Raw genomic sequence first — 19,220 nt, forward strand, 5'->3', positions numbered from 1 at the left:
ATCTGCGCCATCTCCCCACTGCCTCCATCTTCCCTTATTCTCTCTGCTCCAGAAACACTGGCCTCCACACTGATCCCCTGACAGGGCAGGCACGTTTCTGCCTCAGGGCCTTTGCACTGGCTTTTCCTCTGCCTGGAGCACTGCCCTCGGGGTTCCTCACGTGGCTCCTCCCTCAGACTCCTCCCCTACTCTCCATCCCCTTTCCTACATTTTCTGAGCACTTAACACTAAATAGCGACACCGGTGTATAGTTTATTTATTTATTGGGTTCGCTGTCTGTCGCCTGGGTAGAATGCCAGCTTTACTAGGGCAGAGCTCTCTGCCTGTTCGTGGCTGTCTCCCAGTACTGAGAGCAGGGCCTGGCGCGTGACGGGCACTCAATAAATACCTGTTGAATAGTGAAAGGAAGAAGGGAAACAGGGGCTGGGGAGTGGAAAATGGGAGAAAAACAGCAGGTCTGTGAACACCCAAGGTTTGCTAGCCGCCCCAGCTTGGAGGCAGTGTTAACACTTCTCGGCTTCCAGGGTAAGTCAGTGCCAGGCTGGGAAACTGTGGCACAAAGGGACGTTTCTTAGCACTTTCTGGCCATTGGTGCACTGAGGGCCGGCTGAAGGGGAGAAAGTCACCATTGCCACCTGCTAAACAGGGGTGTCTGGATGGCCGTGCCCACCTCGCAAGTTGGGGCTGGTGATGCCTCTTGCCCCTGCAGACAGAAGAGGGGCAGCCCAGGGGGCACCCCCAGCAGAAGTGCAGAGTCCACAGAGCCACAGCCACAAGCCTCTTTATTCCCCAGGCCTGTGGGCACCTCGCCCAGTCAGTGCTATGCAGCGGGGCAAGGCCGTGCCACCCACCTGAGTCTGTCTGTGTGTGTGTCCACACCTGCCCTCCAGCACAGCTGCCGGGACCCTCGCCTCTCCAGGAGGGGAGAGCTGCCCGGCCCCCTCACGCTGCATTCACCCACGTGGGGCCTCAGGAAGGCAGAGGAGTCCAGGCCCGCCCTGACTCCCCAGCCTGCCAGCCCTGACTCCCAGCTGGGCCTGGGTAGTGTCCTGTTACATCAGCCAAGGCAGCAAGGCTGGTGGTTCCTGATGAGAGCTGCTCCTTCCCTAGAGGTACATCATCCGGTGGAGCAGAGGTCTCACCACCCATACATCGTCCACAATCTTCCCATCCTGCAAGGAACAAAAACAGCAAAGGTATAAAGGGCTGCAAGCCCAGACTCAGAGGCCAGGTGGCCTGGGGTCAAATCCCAGCTTTGCCTTTGATGGGCTGTGTGACCTCCAACAAATTGCTAGATGTCTCTGAGCCTCCGCTTTCCTTATCTGCCAGGTGGGATGATAGTAATAGTACGTAGCTCATCCATGTTGTGGGCATTAAATGAGATATTCGGAAAGGGCACTTGACAGGGACTGTGTGGGTGCAGGTTATTGCTATTAGAGCACACCCTGGAGTCAGACAAAATCCTTGCTTTAATCCCAGCACAGTCGCTCCCTGTGTGGCCTTAAGCACATGCCCCGACTCTAAGCCCCGCTTCCATCTTCTATAAACTGGGGAGAACCAAAGACGATAACACATACAAAAGCCTGCCCCTGGTGCATGTGCCACTCAGTAGAATGGTAGTTACTTGTAATGAAAAGAGCATGTTCTGCTCTGGATGGTGTAGCTCAGTGGATTGAGCGCAGGCCTGCGAACCACGCAATCGCGGTTCAATTCCCAGTCAGGGCACATGCCTGGGTTGCAGGCCAGTTCCCAGAAGGGGACACACAAGAGGCAACCATACATTGATGTTTCTCTCCTTCTCTCCTTCCCTTCCCCTCTAAAGATAAATAAATAAAATCTTTAAAAAAAAAAGAGCGTGCTCTTTGGGTTCAGATACCAGCTTCGCCCCCCCTCCGCTGTGTGACCCTGGGAAAATTACTTCCTCTCTCTGAGCTGCAGTTCTCTCGTCTCTAAAATGAAAAGACAATCGTCAGCATGGGACTGTTGCAGTTCAGGTGATCCTCAATACAAAGTGTCTTGCCCAGCACCCGATACACAATACGTGCTCAGCAAATCACAGTGATTATCCTTGTTTCAAAATTATAGTGACAACAGTAAAGAAATGTAAGCCATGGATACTTGGGTGCATCTAACTTTATATCAGCAGGACCACGCAAGTGGCTTTCCTTTACCCACCTCCCACCACCTATCTATCTCTTCCCCCTGCTTCAAGTTGCCAAATAGCTATAGAATTTACCATGTTTTAGAAGCTGTCCTAAGCATTTTATACGTAATAAGTCACTTAACCCCCATAAAATCCTAGGAGGGAGAAACTATTAAATGTCTCCATTTTGCAGATGGGACAACTGTGGCTCAAAGTTAAGTAAGTTGCCTCAGGTTATCTAGCTGGGAAGTGGCAGAGGCAGGATTTGAACCCAGGATCTCTAGCTCTAGAGTCCTTGGCTCCAGAGCACGCCGAGCCTGGCTACTCAGATTGGCAGCTCAGGCGCCCCTCACTGACCTGGTCATCAGACACCTGCTGGATGTGGACGTGGGTGCCATTGAGGACGTGTAGCCGCGTGTACCCATACTCCTTCACCCTCAGGGCGCTCCAGGGCCGTGGGAAGAGAGTGAAGCTAGTCAGCCGCTCCTCGCAGCCCTGTGGGAGACAGTCGTTCAGACCCGGGTTGGGTACAGAGCGGGTGGGGGACCTGCAGAGCAGCAGAAACAACCTGCTGGGCCAGGGCCCTACTGCCTCCAAGGAAGACAGAGTCAGTTAAGACTTGACCTCAATCGTGTTCACAATCGAGTGTTTTGACCCAGCCCGGCTTCCAGTGGGCAGGTCTTCTAGAGAGTGCATGGACACACAAGACGGTGCACTGCAGCATTTTCTGCAAAAGCCCTGAGCTGGGAGCCACCCAAATGCCCATCTGTGGGGTCAGTTAAGCAAATTATGGCACCACCATCGCAAAGCAGGGCAATATAGAAACATGACCAGGCTGTACCACGAAAGGGAAAACGCAACTGCAGAAGAGAAGAAATCAGAGAGTCCCGACCCTCGCCGCTCAGCAGACCCTCCAAGAACATCTTTTAAAATCATGGGCACCCAGGGCAGAGGGAGAGCTGGTCCTTGCAGCAGAGTGCCCGATGAATGAGGGACCTCAAAAGAAACCACCACTTTTCAGCCATCATCGTAACACTGAGTAAAGCAAGAATCATCGATAGATGGTAAAACTAGTGCTGAAAGTTTGAAGAACAACAGGGTAGTTGGAGAATGTCTCTAGGAGATACTTGTTCATTATGAAGGGGAGGGAGGAGCATGGTGGGGAGGCTGGCAAATACTACCTTCACCGAGCAGCAGTGAGACGGGTCCCTACCGCATCTACAGATGGGAAACTGAGGCTTAAAGGGGTTTAAGAGATACCGCACACCTCCTAGGAGTGTGCCCTGAAAACACACATCTCCTTTGTGTATTCTTACCACAAGGGTGTAACTTCCACCGGATCGTGAGCAAACAGACCCACACTGAGGGTATTCTACGGAAGGGTTTTGCTGTACTCTTCAGATGTTTCAAGGTCATCAAGAATGGAGAGCGAGGAAACGTTTCTGATTAAAGGATGCTAAAGACGCAAGGCACCAGAACAGCACATGTGATCTTAGACTAGATCCTGGGCCAGAAAAAAAAACGATCTCTCTGCTTTGACTGAAAGCGCACAAATGGGGCATTGGCTAAATTTGAGTGAGATCTGTAGATTAGATAATAATAGTACATTATCAAGGTTAACTACTTGAATTGTATTATTATACGTAGTGATGAGAGATAATATAATGCTCTTGTTTTTTTAGGAAATATAGACCAAAGGGTAAAGGGGCATCATTTCTGCAACTTATTCTTCATTGGATCTGAAAGTAATAATAAAAGGTGTGTACACACATATGTACATGCATATATGCACATATATATAAAGAGAGAGATTAAAACAGGTATGGGTAAAGGTTCACTTTTGGAAAATCTTCGTATGATTATTGCCACTTTCCTGTAAGTCTGACATCATTTCAAAATTTTAAATTGAAAGAAAAAATTAATCCATGCTAATACAGATCAGAATAGCGATCACCTACAGGCCGTAGGAGCCTCTGGTACCGATAACCTTCTATTTCCTGCTCCAGATGAGGCTATTATACGGGGTAGGCAGGTGCTGCCGGGGCCCCGCCCCCCAGGGTTCCCTGCACGGTCTAGATAAGGGCCGAGGCATCGGTGTTTCAAAACCTCCCCAGGTCATTCTAAGAGGTGCCAAGGTTGTGAGCTGCAAGGTTACGAAGCATGATTCAAGTTGTTTTGAAAAGAGGGTGATGCAGTAACACATTTCTGTGTGGACAATTACTCATTTGCACATACAGGGAACATTCTAAAATGCCACCAAGAGCGGGAACCACGGAGCCTGGGAGTAAGAAGGAGTGTGGCTGGCTGGTGTTCACCCCCTGCCCTCTCTACTACTTGAAGTTTCATCATGAGAGGTTCTTACTAATCTGTAAGAATCAGCTTAAAAAATAAGCTTTCTCTGCCCTGGCTAGGTGGCTCGGTTGGTTGGAGCGTTGTCCCGTACACCCAAAGGTGCATGCGATCCCTGGTCAGGGCACACACCTAGGTTTCAGGTTCAATCCCATGTAGGGGAGGAAACAGATCGATGTATCTCCCTCTCTCCCTCTCTCTCCCTCTCAAATCAGTACGCATATCCTCGAGTGAGGGTTTCAATAAGTAAATATGTAAGACTTCTCTCCTTGCAGAAGTGATTGATTCCCAGTCGGGGGCAGGGAAACACTACAGGGTGATCCTGGAGCGCCTTAGTCTGCCAAAAAGTAAGAAGTGCTCCTGTCAAAGGGACAGGGGCCAACGCGGAGATTTCCCAACGGCCAGAGCTGACACCACCGGAACAGCCACACAGGCAACAGCATTGGATCACAGCCCACGGAGCAAAATAATTACCCACGAGTCCACGTAGTTACAAATCAATAACCAACTAACCAGATAAATGAGGCAGAGGGACAGCTCTTCCTCCCAAGAGGATTCTAATAAATCTGGGAGGAATGAGAAAAATAGAAGATCCCAGGGGGACACCACAGTATTAAGTGTCACAGGCAAGACCCACCGACAGCCGAAAGTGAGCAGGTGGAAGTTTGAGGAGAAACAGAATAGCTTCATGGTGTGAAAGAATCTCCCCCAAGATATTCATTAATTAAAATGGGAGATACAATAACTCTGTGGAGCAAGGGTCCAGCAGGCACCTCCTTAAGCCGATGCCTCGGAGAAGCACCTCCAGGACAGACGCAGAGACAGCGTGCGCTCCCTGGTAGGAAGCGCTGAGAGGACATGATGTCACTTCTGTGACTGCCTTGCCCAAAATGCATGACCCGGAGTCTCGGCCTGAGAAAATGTCTAACAGACCCACACTGAGGGCGCTCTCCAAAACACAAGCGTCTGCACATGTGTGAGGACAAGGGAAGACGAAGGGACTGTCAGAGACTGGAGGGGCCTAAGAAGACACAACAACTAAATACTCTATGGGATTCCAGAAGAGAAAAAGGTCGTCAGTGAGGAAGAGGGTGGAGTGTGAATATAGTCTGGAGTTCAGGTACAGTAGTAATAACAATAAGCCCTCTGTCCGTGGATGCATTCGTGCCACCTGGGCAAGCCCCCAGCCCCTGCGATCTATTGAACTTGTGGCTTTGAAGGAGCAGTTTACTGTCTGAGCCTCTGTTTTCACATCTGTGCGATGGGGATGTTTCTAGGTGTACCTAAACTCCAGGGCTGAGTTAGCAATAGTGACTATGGAACACACAGCACCCCAGCTGGTCCAGGTTCGACCCCAAATAAGAGAAAAGTCAGAAGCACCCTTCCCCGCCCTGCTCACGGCAGATCCTGTGATGATGTGGACAGGGCCTCGAGGGTTGGTGTAGGGCATCTCTTGACTGCCATTAAATACCTGGAGAAGGGACAAGGGAGAGGGGTGAGTCACACCAGACCACGCTACGGGTGTAGACACCAGCCCTGAGCCCTCCCTGACTGAGCCTCACCTTGTAGTTGTAAATCGGCCACAGACGTTCGTAGGAGTGCTCATGAGCCCACAGCTGCAGGTCGACCCCTGAGACAGAGTGAGTGGGGGTCAGGCCCCCAGATCCAGGAGAGGTAGGAGCTGGAACCTGGGGCCGGGGAGCCTCCCCACCCCACCCCCAGTCACTTACCGTATTTGTAGAAAAGGTCCTCTAATCCGAATAACTTGCCGAAGAGGCCTTTTCGAACCTGGGCAGGAGGAGCAGGGGTGAGGGGTGACTCAGGCTGATGGCAGCCTGGCTCTCAGCACCCTGCCCCCAGGGAGCGGGCCCTCACCTTGCTTTCATGCCAAGTGCAGTCATCCACGTCAGCGTTGGAACAGTACATGGGCCGGTGACCCATGGTAATGATCCATGGCCGGGCTGCCCGGTTCTTATTGGCTTTCTAGAGAGAAAGGCCAGAGTGAGAGGGGCAGGCCGGGGGAGGGGAGGGGAGGGGAGGGGAGGGGAGGCAGGTCCAAGAGGCGACAGGGGCTCTCCACCCAGGTTACCTGGAGGTCTTTCTCCAGCCAGTGAAACTGTCTCTCTACCAGGTGGCGGCCATAGTGGAGGTAGAAATAGACCTCGGTGGAGAAGGAGATGATGTGTGCAGGGCCCACGTCCCAGCTGAGGGGTCCAAGGGCAGGGGTCAGAGATGGGGTCTGGCTGCATCTCCCATCCTTCAGGGGAGGGAGGCCAGTCCCCTAGCCGCCCCCTCTCCAGCTCACCTGTACCACAGGCCCTCGGTGTTCCCCGGCATGCTAAAGCGAGCTTTGTAGTTAGAGAAGTTGCTGGATAAAGAGAAGTAAAATGCTGGGGGGCGGGGGAGGGTCTGGGTGCCCCACCCACCCATCTCCTGGGACTAGGAAGTTGAGTCTGGCTTGAAGTCCATCCCCCCTCTCCTCTCCTCTCGCTACCACAAATGAGCTGTTGCAGCATGAGGAGCTAAGGTGAGACACCAAGAAGAACACATCTGTTCTCAGTGGCCAGGCCCGTGCCCACCCTGAGGCCCCTGGCCCTCACTAGCGTTCCTCGTGGTTCCCAGGGCAGGTCATGTACGGCAGGCTGGCAGCCACGGGCTCAATGAGCTGCATGAACTTATCACCAACGCGAGCGTTGTCCTGGTCCATGTTGTAGGCAAAGTCTCCTGGGGGTGGGGGGGCGGGCATGGGCGGTGGTTAGAGAGTGAGGACCCAGACCTAGCCCTGCTCTCACCAGAACTGAGAGCCCTGGTTGCCCAGGTGTGGGCTGGGCCATCCCAGGGCTCTGATCCAATCCCTACCTCACACCCACCGCATGCGCATTTGGAAGTGTTTCCTGCGGTCCCTGGGCCCTGGTCTCCTGTGCTCCAATCACGTCTCTGCCTGCCCTCTCGGGCCCTCCCAGGGCAACAACGCGGAGACCCAGAGTCTAGTACTGGTTTTATGCCAGGCACAGTTCCAAATGCTTTACATGCTTGATCGTTGGAGTCTTTAAAACACCCTCTGAGGTGGGTGTTGTTATTATTATCCCCCTTTCAGGTGGAAAAACTGAGGCCCACAGAGGTCAAGTGCTCCCCTGAGGTTCCACAGCAGGTTAGTAAGGATCCAGGAGGCAAGCCCTGGGAGTCCAGTTGCAGACTCTGTGGCTTTGAGCCACATCAGCCCCAGTCTGCACGTCTCAGTGGCTCCCTGTCTCCTCAAATCACAACAGCAGTGATAACGACCAACACAGCATACCAGACAACGCCGACTGATTTAGTCACCACAACAGTCCTGGGAATGCTGAACTCGCCTGGGCTCTGACAATAATAATGCGGGGAGGAAACCAGCACGCCGAGCTCGAAGGATGTGACTTCGAGGGGTTTTAAACTGGGCGGTCTGGCCACCCCAGGCACCATCTGCACAGCCAGACTAGTCCCCAGTCCCTTTCGGGCCCTGCCCAGTCCCCTCCACAGTCCCAGGATGACTGCCACCCCAGCCTCCCTCCCCCCACACCTCCAGGCATGCCCTTGCCAATGCCTCACCCACATGGAGAACAGCATCGTACATGCCCTGCTGAGTGTCCCTGCGCAGCCTGGGTAGGGCCCTCGGGTTGTCAGCCCCCAGGTCCCCAAACACAGCCAGACGGGGGCTCCAGTGGGGTCCTTTCTTTAGGGCCCTGAAGCGGAACCGCCGGCTCCAGCCCCGAGGACTGCCGCAGCGGTACACTGAAGGGAAGGGAGAGGACACGGTCAGCTGGGAGTCCCCGGTGTATCTCCTCCCCCTCCCCCCCCCACACATCTTCCGTCGGTCAGGGAAAGGGGTGGGGGCTGAACAGGTCTGACCCATGCCCCTCTGTCCACCTCACTCCAGGTCCCCAGCCCCTCCCATGCCAGGGTCTCAGACAACCGGCTTGCGTCTGCAGAAGAGTCAGGGGCCCAGCCTGGGCCACCTGCNGCCCTGAAGCGGAACCGCCGGCTCCAGCCCCGAGGACTGCCGCAGCGGTACACTGAAGGGAAGGGAGAGGACACGGTCAGCTGGGAGTCCCCGGTGTATCTCCTCCCCCTCCCCCCCCCACACATCTTCCGTCGGTCAGGGAAAGGGGTGGGGGCTGAACAGGTCTGACCCATGCCCCTCTGTCCACCTCACTCCAGGTCCCCAACCCCTCCCATGCCAGCGTCTCACACAACCGGCTTGTGTCTGCAGAAGAGTCAGGGGCCCAGCCTGGGCCACCTGCCAGTGCCGGCTCCTAATTCCACTTCCCTCTCCTCTTCCATTCCCCCCTCAACTCCGGGGCCGGGGCCCCGCTCACCGTACTGGACGCCCGGCAGCAGCCCCCGCAGTGTGACGCGGTGTATGAAGAGCTTGCGCTGGAGAAAGCCCCCATCCACAAAGGGGCTGGCAGTGCCCTGGGCCCGGAAGGGCAGCAGCCCCAATAACTGCAGCCCGAACTGCACTTCGGACGGGGCTGGAACCCATGTGGTCCAGGTGACAGTCATGGATCCCGGCTCATCTAGGCAGAAAGGAACAGAGTGGGACTGAGCAGTGACGCCTGGGCAGGGCTGGGAGGGATGCGCAGAGAGAGCGAGGGCAGCGACTGACAAGTCCTGAACACTCAGGAGTTAAGGACACAGGTAGCAGAACTTCCCAGGTTCAATCCCAGCTCTGCCGTTTCCAAGCTGTGCTTTCCTTGGACAAGTCACTGCCTCTGTAAGCCTCGGTTTCCTTATCTGTCAAATGGAATAATAACAGTACCTACTCTATAAGGTTGATGAGGCATAGATTAATAAGTAATAGGTAAAACACTTGAAACAGTGGATAGCACGTTAGGGGTATAAAAGTGAATGGATACTATTATTATTAATATCAGTATTTACTATGTATAGGCCTTGTGCCGAACATGTTGCATACATGATATCCTTCAGGGGTCATCAACTCAAACAAATGTCTGGAGGCCAGCTAGGTAACATAAATGGAGGAAAGGGTCAGCTGCAGGGAGTAAGGCAGTAGGGAGCTGTGGGGAGTGTGGCAAACTGCAGGCCCTGCCGGGTCTAAAAGGGGCAGCCATCACTCAGCTCTGCTGACACCTGCCATGCAGGAAGCAGGCCCAGTGCCACCAGATCTGTCCATTTCTAGAGTCAATCTTTATATGGCGTTTTTTTTTAATGTCCAGGAGCATATATAGATAGATATACAAAAGCAGACTTTCACATGGCTACTCCAAATCCTTTAAAGTTACCAACCAAACCACGATTTTAAAAATATGAGATAGCCCTGGCTGGTGTGGCTCAGTGAATTGACTGCTGGCCTGCAAACCACGGGTCCCCAGTTCGATTCCCAGTCAGGGCACACGCCTAGGTTGAGGGCCAGGTCCCCAGTAGGGGGTGCATGAGAGGCAACCACACATTGATCTTTCTCTCCCTCTCTTTCTCCCTTCACTTGCCTTCTCTCTTAAAATAAATAAATAAAATCTTTAAAAGTATATTGCAAAGTATAGTGTAACGTCAAGAGCACGAGTTCTTCCTCTAGCAACACGAAAATGCACATGCGTGAGGTTACACGCTGCGGCGCTGTGTGTAACCACAAAACACCAGAAGCAGCGGGAGCACCCACACGCCGCAGAGTGACCGAATCAGCTCTACGACACGCACACAGCGAAGCGCTGTGCAGCTGTCAGAGAGAAAGGGGATGTGCTCTAGGAGCTCTGGGATATGGAGTGATATCCAGGACATAAAATGCAAAAAGCAAAGCACATGCAAGTGTGTATAGTCAGCTACTCTGCATGGAGGAGAGTATAATAAAGAAACACAAGGATGTGCTCATTTGTACAAAAGAAATACAGGGAGGCTATGCCAGAAGCTACAGAGACGGGTTGGTAACAAGGGATGGATGAGAAAGGAAGGCGTAGACGACGAGGAGAAATGGGGTAGTAGGACTGAGGAGGGAGGATGCCTCTCGGAGTCTACCTTTTTTGGATAAAAAGTCTGACTCCTAGAATTTTAGAGTCATGTTTCGTATTCCCTTCATACTCCCCAAAAACAAACCCACAAAACTACCCAGGGTGTGAGGAGAAGCTAGTATGGAATACAAATACTAACAAATGGTTGAAACTATATTTGAAAATGAATAAAGTAACCGCACTGAAGGGGCGGGGAAGAAAAGCAACGTGGGAAGCAGTCCGGACTGGGCCCTGGAGAGGACAGAGGGAGAGGGCTGCGTGCGGTGCCGTCGCCCAGGGAGTGTTCTCACAGGGACACGGCGAACGACTCCGAAGCCACTTCGTGCCTCCACTAGCATTGAACAAGTGAGGAAGTGTGCTGGAGATTGTGGGAACTAGGTTTATCAACGTTAAAGAAAACAGTTACAGCCCTGGCTGGTGTAGCTCAGTGGATTGAGCACGGGCCTGTGAAGCAAAGGGTCTCTGGTTCGATTCCCAGTCAAGGCACATGCCTGGGTTGCAGGCCAGTTCCTCGCAGGGGACGCACAAGAGGCAACCACACGTTGATATTTCTCTCCTGTCCTTCCCTTCCCCTCTAAAGATAAATTAAATAAATAAATAATGATAATACAGGATTTTAACCCATGGAATAAAATAAATATCCATGAGCTCATAGTGATATAAATAAATAATTGAATGAATAAATAAATAAATAAATAAAGGGGGGAGAACAGCCTCAGGGTAATTAGAGAATTAGAAGATTACAAATCCACAACTAGGCAAACACCACACTAGTAATTGTCACAGACAGGATTCACTGATGGATACTAAAGTTAGCGTGCAAAAGTTTCAACAGAAACACAATGTTTGTGGTCCCGAGAAATCTTCCCCAAGATATTTATTAACAACAAAGGAAAGAATAAGAACCTTACAGTGGAGAAGCCCAGGAATTAAGCAAAGACGGTTAACATCACCAGTAACAGCGGTAAGCCATGACGCCACGACATAAGAATGATGCGGCATCACACTGATTGTCGCCTTGCCAGAAAAACACGTAACTGAGTTCCAATCATGAGAAAATATCAGACAAACCCCAAAGGAGGGATATCCTACAAAATAACTGCTTAGTACTCAAAAATGTCAAAATCACAAAAGGTAAGGAAAGACAGAAATTGGCAGATTTGGAGGAGACAGGACTAACTACTGAGTAACTAAATCAATGAAAAAAAAATTGGTGAAATTCTAACATGGTCTGTAGTTTAGCTTATAAATGGCATCGCACCCAGGAAACTGGCGTCAGTCACAGTGCCATGGTTAGGTGAGACACACCCAGGAGAGATTGGGTGAGGGGATACAGAAACTGTAATATTTTTGCAGAATTTCTGTTCAATCTAAAATCAGCACAAAATTTAACGTTTTAAAACCAACACCATGGCTCTTGAGCTGCTTAGGTTCAGCTTGCAGACTGGGTGACCCAGAGGGCAGACTCTTCACCTGTGAGCCTCGGTTCACCCCGTCGTATAATGGGAGTAACAACAGCACCTACAGCTTCAAGTCCAAAATGAGGTTCATTGTGTTATCCAACTGAGGCACTAGTCAGAGTGTATTTGCTACTGTCGTTTTGTGGGCCGAAGGCCAGCTGTGATCTCGCTGGATTCTCACAGCAGCCCCAAGATACAGATCTTAGTGTTATTCCTTTCACAGAGGCCTCCAGGCAAAGTGTCTTGTCCAAGGTCACTTGGTTAGCAAGTACCAAAGCCAGTTTATTCACGCAGCCTCAGATTCCACCCTGCAACTAATCTTTAAGACATTATCTTCCGGCCCCGGCTGGTGTAGCTCAGTGGATTGAGCACGGACCTGCAAACCAGAGGATCGCGGTTCGATCCCCAGTCAGAGCACATGCCTGGGTTGCAGGCTGGTTCCCTGCAGGCCAACTCCCAGCAGGGGACACATGAAAGGCAACCATACATTGATGTTTCTCTCCCTCTCCTTCCCCTCTAAAGATAAATAAATAAATAAAATCTTTTTTAAAAAAAAAGAAATTATCTTCCTTAAAAGGGTCAAGGACACAAACAACAAAGACAAATTGAGCAAGTGTCACAGATAGGAGGGGACCAGAGACATGGCAGCTAGATGCAATAGGGGATCCTGCAGCAGATCCTGGGGTAAAATGAAGACATTAGCAGAAAAACTGGTGAAGTCCGGAAAAAAAAAATCCCTGTTTTAGTTAGTAATGTGATGCCCATGTTCATTTCTTAGCTTTGACCATGGTACCATGGACACAAAAGAGATGAACACTAAGGGGAGCTGGGTGAAGGGGTACAGGAACTATATCATCTTTGCCACTCTTCTGTACGTTTAAAATTATTTCAAAATAAAAAGCTAAAATAATTAGGAAGGGAGGGAGGGAGCAAGAGGGAGGGAAGGAAGGAAGGAAGGAAGGAAGGAAGGAAGGAAGGAAGGAAGGAAAAGATTCAGGTTTTGGTGGAAAAGAAACAGCCACAATTATTGGAAACTCCTTTTAAAATCCCCCTCTATTTCAAGCACGTGTCTGCATGAGACCATATTTTCTCCACGTATGTCATCCAAAGCAGCATATTGAAACAGGCTGGCGCAGAAGCAGATGTGAGGAAGATCTGACTGTCTCCAGACATTAAAGAGACTTAAAAAGATGTAAGTCAATGCCATTCTTCTTACTAGATTTCTTTTCTTTGTATAGTTATTTTTCATGAAAAATAACATTTACCTTAATACGGAATGGGTTTATTACTGTTCATTTTAAATGACAAAAAATATTTCTAAATGCCTCAGTTTTGGTTTCTAATATGGCAAACACTATGGATATCACTCACATAGACTAAAGCTCTTTGAGGTTCTCAATAATTTTAGCCGTGCCAAGCGTTGCTGAGACAAACACACATGAGACCACCTGCCACACATCAAGCTTCATTTTGCCACTTTGTAGGTAATATGGCATTTATCCCTCACTATGAGGTTACAGTGGTATCAACCCACTGTCCAGATGAGGAGGCTGAGGCCAGAGAAGTTACGTCGTGCGCCCGAGGCTACATAGCAAAGTTGAGATTCAAACCCAGGGAATCTGGGTGCAAAGGATTCAGAGTCCTGGGTCCTACCATTTAGTGCACCACCACCTCGTGACCGAGGGTCAGGAGGCAGCCTCGTGGGAGCACGATGAGCAGTGATACCATGAGCGCGGGCCACAGTAGCCCCCTTTGGAGAGTGGTCACTGGAGGCCGGGCTCCAGAATCTTCTCCCACACAGCCAGATGCTCCGCTGCTTGTGATTCCCATTTAACAGATGCGGACAACTGAGGCTCAGGAAGAGTCAGCCACCAGACTAGGGTCCCACAGCAATCAGCGTGGGGCTCCTGAGACCCCACCCCAACGGGCCTCCCTGGGAAATGCCCCAGGAGGTGTCACACTTACCTGGGTAGGACAGGTGGACTTGCTCGGGGGCAGCTTTGGGATCCTGTGGGATGCCCTGGATGCCCAGAGAGAAAAACAGGAGCAGGCAGCAACAGGACCGGCAGGGAAGGCAGGGGCTCATAGTGGAGGGGGTGGGGTGCAGAGAGGGGGAGGGGTGGGGGCTGGGCAGGAGTAGATCAGATTTGGTCAGAGACAGTAGGAGGGGCCCGGAGGAAGGAGAATGGAGAGACACCAGGTAAAGTCACTGGGGGGGACGCAGCGTGGTAGGGAGGTCTTCCAGGGAACTGGTCGTCCAGATGCTGGCAAGCAAACAAAAATAATGATCACTACCTGGCAGCCAACCCTCTCTGAGCCTCACTGGGTGCTAAGCACATTGCACAGATGACGTCCCGGGAGCCTCACAGCATTCCTCTGTGTGGTGGCCACTGTGATCAGCGGCCCCATAGCACAGGTCAGGAAAATGAGCAACCCAGTGATGAGTTGTTGCACAGCTCAGATGCGTGGGAGCCAGTGTTGGAACCCAGGAGGTCCCAGCTCCGGAGCCCTGGCTCTGAAACGCAGCTCCCGCTCCCATTTGGGAGTGGGATGGGGGCTCCTGCAGAAAATGACGTTTGGCAAGCCCACCCCAGCATTCCATCCTGCTCTTAGAAACCCCAGTGTCTTCTACCTGATTCCCTGCATCCCTAGCATTCCGCCCTGCCCTCAGGGACCTCATCACTGCGCTCCAGCCTCCAGCTTTCTATTTCGGTCTCAGTGACCTCAATTCTCCGTGCGGTCCCCAGATCCCCCAGAAGTCCATCCCACCTGGAGCGGCTCCATCCTCTCTACCATCCCCCTTCCAGCACCCCATCCTGGCTTTGTGACCCCAACCTGCACCCCCACCCCATCTCCACCTGCATACCCACCCCCCTTCTCCGCAGCCCTTCCCTGCCAGCGCCAGTCAGGTCTCCCCTCCCCAGGACCCGCCAGGCCGGGAGGCCGGGAGCTGAGGCGGGGGGGCGCCCTCCCTGTGCCCAGCTCACCGTCGAGGGCGCCAACTGCCCGCACGCACGTCCCTGGCCACCAGTGCGGCTGCAGTATTTATGAGTTTGCAGCGCCGAGGCATCCCGCCGCCCACAGCCGTCCCAGCCCCGGAAGAGCCTGGCTTCTCCAGGTGACAGGCTCCGCAGACAGCTGGGGCCCCGGGTCCCACAGGTCCGGCCGGTCCTGGGTGCCCCACGCCCGCCCGCCCCCCGCCCCCCAGGGCGGGGCGTGAGAAGGAGGACCCAGAAAAGTTTGGTACGCCGCCGCTGCCTCCTCCAAGTCGGCCACCAGGTGAGCGCCCGGACGGGTAAGGCTGCCCTTGCCCCACGACGTCCCTGCCCGCAGCTGCGGGGCCCCCAGCGTGCGGACGTCGGCCGCAGCTCCGGCCTCGGAGGATCCCACGGTACCCGGTACCCAGGCGTGCCGGCACCAAGGCCTGCGACCCGGGGGCTCCCCCATCCCGTCGTGCCGGCTTCGTCTTCCTCTCAGTTCCTTCCACCTCGCTCCCTCAGCGAGCTAAACCCGCCGATTCCTCCCCAGACTGGCCCGACATGCTGAACACGCAAAATCAGAATCCAGGATGACTGTGCAGCTTCCGAGCTGTGCGCCCCAGTCGGTTACGCGACCTCGCTGGGCCTCGGATTCTTCATGTATAAAAGGAAGGTGACAATGGTACAATACGTGGTACTATAGGCTGTCGTGAGGATTAAACCTGTGGACGCATGAAATTTCATGCAGAGAACGCACCTGGCCCAGAGTAAGAGGTGGATAAGAATCAGCTGTTATTTCTACTATTAATGCGTGAACTCCAGAAATCGCCCTGGGGTCCAGGACGAAGCAACCGAGAATGTGCTAACCTCCGTGATGGGTTGGAGGGTTGGGAGTGGCTTGCCCCAAAGCTCGGGGGTTCCTGGCGCAGCAGGAAGTCTGGTGACAGATACACGAATGTTTTAAAACAAGTATGTGGTACAGTAACACGTGCTCTTTTCCTCATGAGCCCTTATGTTGGACTTTATCCTTCACGGAACTTTAAAAGCACTACTATGGTTGAATTACTTGCTTCTTTTTTTTAATTTCACTTTCAATAACAGTATACATTCAATATTATTTTGTATTAGTTGCACATGTACATCACACTCTACGCTTCTTTCTTAACGTATTGAACTTCAAGATCGAGCCCTGCGGTGTGGCTCAGTTGGTTGGGACGCATCTCCAGTCCCGCTCCGGTCAGGGGTCAGGGCGCAGGCCTAGGTTGCAGGGTCGGTCCCGTGGGACTGAAGTTTCTCTCTCTCTCTCTCTCTCTCCTTCCCCTCTGCTTTCTCTAAAATCAATATACATATCCGTGGGTGAGGATTAAAATAAAGAAATAAAACCAAAGGCACTTTAAGATCTAGCGGCAGGTCACAAAATCGTGGTCATTCGAAGTGTGGGTGAGTGGGCGAGAGTCCAGCAATGACTGCGGCGGGGTTTGGAAACGTCTGTTTTTCTCCTCCTGACGAAGCCAGTGGCGCGCTGTGTCCCACGGCCTGTTCCCTACCGTCCCACCCCTCCCCCCTGCACGTTCCCTGCCCCAAGACACGAAGACACGCTCCCTTTCCGTTACACCCGCCGTTCTTAAACTCTGCTCTCTCTCTTTTCAGTTCACCGCGAAAGAGAGTGTATTGTGAAGCCCAGAGACAGAGACAAGGCTAATCCACAGGCAGAACAACCCAACTCGACCTCCTTAAAAATCACTGAGGGGCCCCACAGAGCTTTTGTATGTATGGCTTCTGATATGGCTATGAACCAACTGAACTATGTCGAAACTAACATGTTATTGTGTGTCGACTGGAATTTAAAAATGAAATAAATTAAGAAACCTGAGAAGTCTTAAAACACAATACACAGGCTCACGTTCCATTAGCCAGCAGGGTGGTGATGTCATCACGGGTCAGATAAGCTTTGGAGGGCGGGGGAAAAAACCAGACACACACTAGTATTGTTAGGAAAAGGCTTTGACCTCATTANGGGTGAGGATTAAAATAAAGAAATAAAACCAAAGGCACTTTAAGATCTAGCGGCAGGTCACAAAATCGTGGTCATTCGAAGTGTGGGTGAGTGGGCGAGAGTCCAGCAATGACTGCGGCGGGGTTTGGAAACGTCTGTTTTTCTCCTCCTGACGAAGCCAGTGGCGCGCTGTGTCCCACGGCCTGTTCCCTACCGTCCCACCCCTCCCCCCTGCACGTTCCCTGCCCCAAGACACGAAGACACGCTCCCTTTCCGTTACACCCGCCGTTCTTAAACTCTGCTCTCTCTCTTTTCAGTTCACCGCGAAAGAGAGTGTATTGTGAAGCCCAGAGACAGAGACAAGGCTAATTCACAGGCAGAACAACCCAACTCGACCTCCTTAAAAATCACTGAGGCGCCCCACAGAGCTTTTGTATGTATGGCTTCTGATATGGCTATGAACCAACTGAACTATGTCGAAACTAACATGTTATTGTGTGTCAACTGGAATTTAAAAATGAAATAAATTAAGAAACCTGAGAAGTCTTAAAACACAATACACAGGCTCAGGTTCCATTAGCCAGCAGGGTGGTGATGTCATCACGGGTCAGATAAGCTTTGGAGGGCGGGGGGGAAAAAAAACCAGACACACACTAGTATTGTTAGGAAAAGGCTTTGACCTCATTAACCCCTGAAAAAGGTCTGGAGGGCTCACAAGCGCTCCCAAACGATATTTTGAGGACTGCTAAGTTAAAGGAGAGTAAAAGCAACAAGGTCATGGTTTCTCCCATCTAAGTTCGCACAGCTGCGGAATTCCATGCACCACTCGGGTTCAAAGGCCCCACTGGAACCGTGGTGGGTGAGGGCTCAGAGCTCACTTACAGCCCCTCCCCTCCTCCCAGAATGGCTGTGGAAGTATTTCTAGTTCCTCTTTTTAGATACCTTTGTGTTTTGAGAGATAGACTTCTACTTCCCTGTTTTTTATTCCACTCTTTGGAGTGAAGACTCTTGTGGTGCTACGCAGGGCACATACACTGGGACTAGACGGCCTGTGTTTAGATGGAGCAGGAGCGTAGCTCACTGTGCCTCAGTGTCCCCGTCTGCTAAATGCAGATAACAATAGTAACAACCTCCAAGGGCTACTGTGGAGATTAAATAAGGTAGGTGCTGGAAACCTCTTAGCAGAGTGCCTAAGCAGAGGCCAATGCCACACACATCCCTTGCAATTATTTGTTGTACCTGAGACATCTGGTCTGTCCAGTTTGTGAGATAAGCTATGGTGAACCTACTTTTCAAAGTCATTTTTACATTATTCAAATCTTTAGTATGGTGAAGTATGACACACATCCAGAAAAGTGCCTGGAACATAGATAATTATGGCAAAGGGAACACACTTGTGTCACCGCCCCCCAGGTGAAGAAACAAATCTTCCCAGCTTCCCACAGGCCCCTGCTGCCTCCTCCAGGCACCACTTTCTCCCTGTGAAGGTCCCCGCTTTGCTGACTTTTACCCGCCTTAGGTTTAAGTATGCCTCCCTATAGGCAGGGGTTTCATTTTGCCTACTTTCCACGTGATGGAAACAGAATGATATAGTATGAACTCTTGGGCCTGGCTTCTCGCGATATCATGATTGTGAAATTCACCTGGGATGGGCGTAGAAATGCAGTCCATTCCTCCCCATTGCCGAGTGGTGTTCCATTGCGGGAGCACACGGCAATTTATTTCTAGACCAGCTGGGAATTTGAATTGTTTCCGTTTTTGTCTTTTGCAAATACTATTGAGCTTATCATTCTAGTGCACGTATTATGTCCTAGCATATTCACAACATAAGTGAACATCCATACACATTTCTCGTGGATACAAAGGCAGGAAGAGAATGGCTTGGTCAGTGTGTGTGTGTGCATGTGTGTGTGTGTGTGTGTGTGTGTTTACTAGATACCACCACAAAGGTTTCCAAAGTGATTGTGATGACTTCTTCTCTTCCCTCCAGCCACGTTCGGGCATTTCCACTGCTTCACATCCTCACCCACACTTGGCCGTACCAGGTGTTTTCATGTTAACTGTCACACTTGGTGTGTAGTGGTAGCTGGTTGTAGTTTTAGTTGGTGTTTCCCTGATGCGTAATAGAATTGAACACCTCTTCATTTGCATATTGGCCTTTTGGATGTCCTGTTTCATTACGGGCTTGTTCAAGTGTCTTGCTCAAGTTTCTACTGGGTCCTTCTTTTTTTTTTAATTTGTACTTATTGACTTTTAGAGAGGGGAGAGGGAGAGGGAAAAAGAGGGAGAGAAACATTA

The 19,220-nt window shown here is 51.5% G+C and overlaps 1 protein-coding gene across 2 annotated transcripts; it reads right to left on the reverse strand.

Annotated features, from left to right (window-relative positions):
• Window positions 1-250: 250 nt before the first annotated feature.
• On the reverse strand, window positions 251-15,597 carry ACP7 (acid phosphatase 7, tartrate resistant (putative)). Of its 2 annotated transcripts, none has more exons than XM_037030802.1 (13): window positions 15,351-15,597; window positions 13,914-14,212; window positions 8,842-9,042; window positions 8,075-8,257; window positions 7,093-7,216; window positions 6,798-6,860; window positions 6,582-6,696; window positions 6,368-6,475; window positions 6,223-6,280; window positions 6,055-6,122; window positions 5,892-5,963; window positions 2,501-2,638; window positions 251-1,172 (listed from the first exon to the last, which is right to left on the reverse strand). In XM_037030802.1, the coding sequence occupies exons 2-13, from the start codon at window positions 14,032-14,034 to the stop codon at window positions 1,107-1,109; spliced, it is 1,317 nt and encodes a 438-aa protein (XP_036886697.1). In that variant the 5' UTR covers window positions 14,035-14,212; window positions 15,351-15,597; the 3' UTR covers window positions 251-1,106. The 2 variants fall into 2 exon arrangements, with proteins under 2 accessions (XP_036886697.1, XP_036886696.1); XM_037030801.1 differs by lacking the exon at window positions 15,351-15,597 and adding an exon at window positions 14,936-15,214.
• Window positions 15,598-19,220: the final 3,623 nt, after the last annotated feature.

Source organism: Sturnira hondurensis, unplaced genomic scaffold (genome assembly GCF_014824575.4).
Source record: "Sturnira hondurensis isolate 20B ecotype Veracruz unplaced genomic scaffold, ASM1482457v3 Scaffold0020884, whole genome shotgun sequence".
Classification (NCBI taxonomy): domain Eukaryota; kingdom Metazoa; phylum Chordata; class Mammalia; order Chiroptera; family Phyllostomidae; genus Sturnira; species Sturnira hondurensis.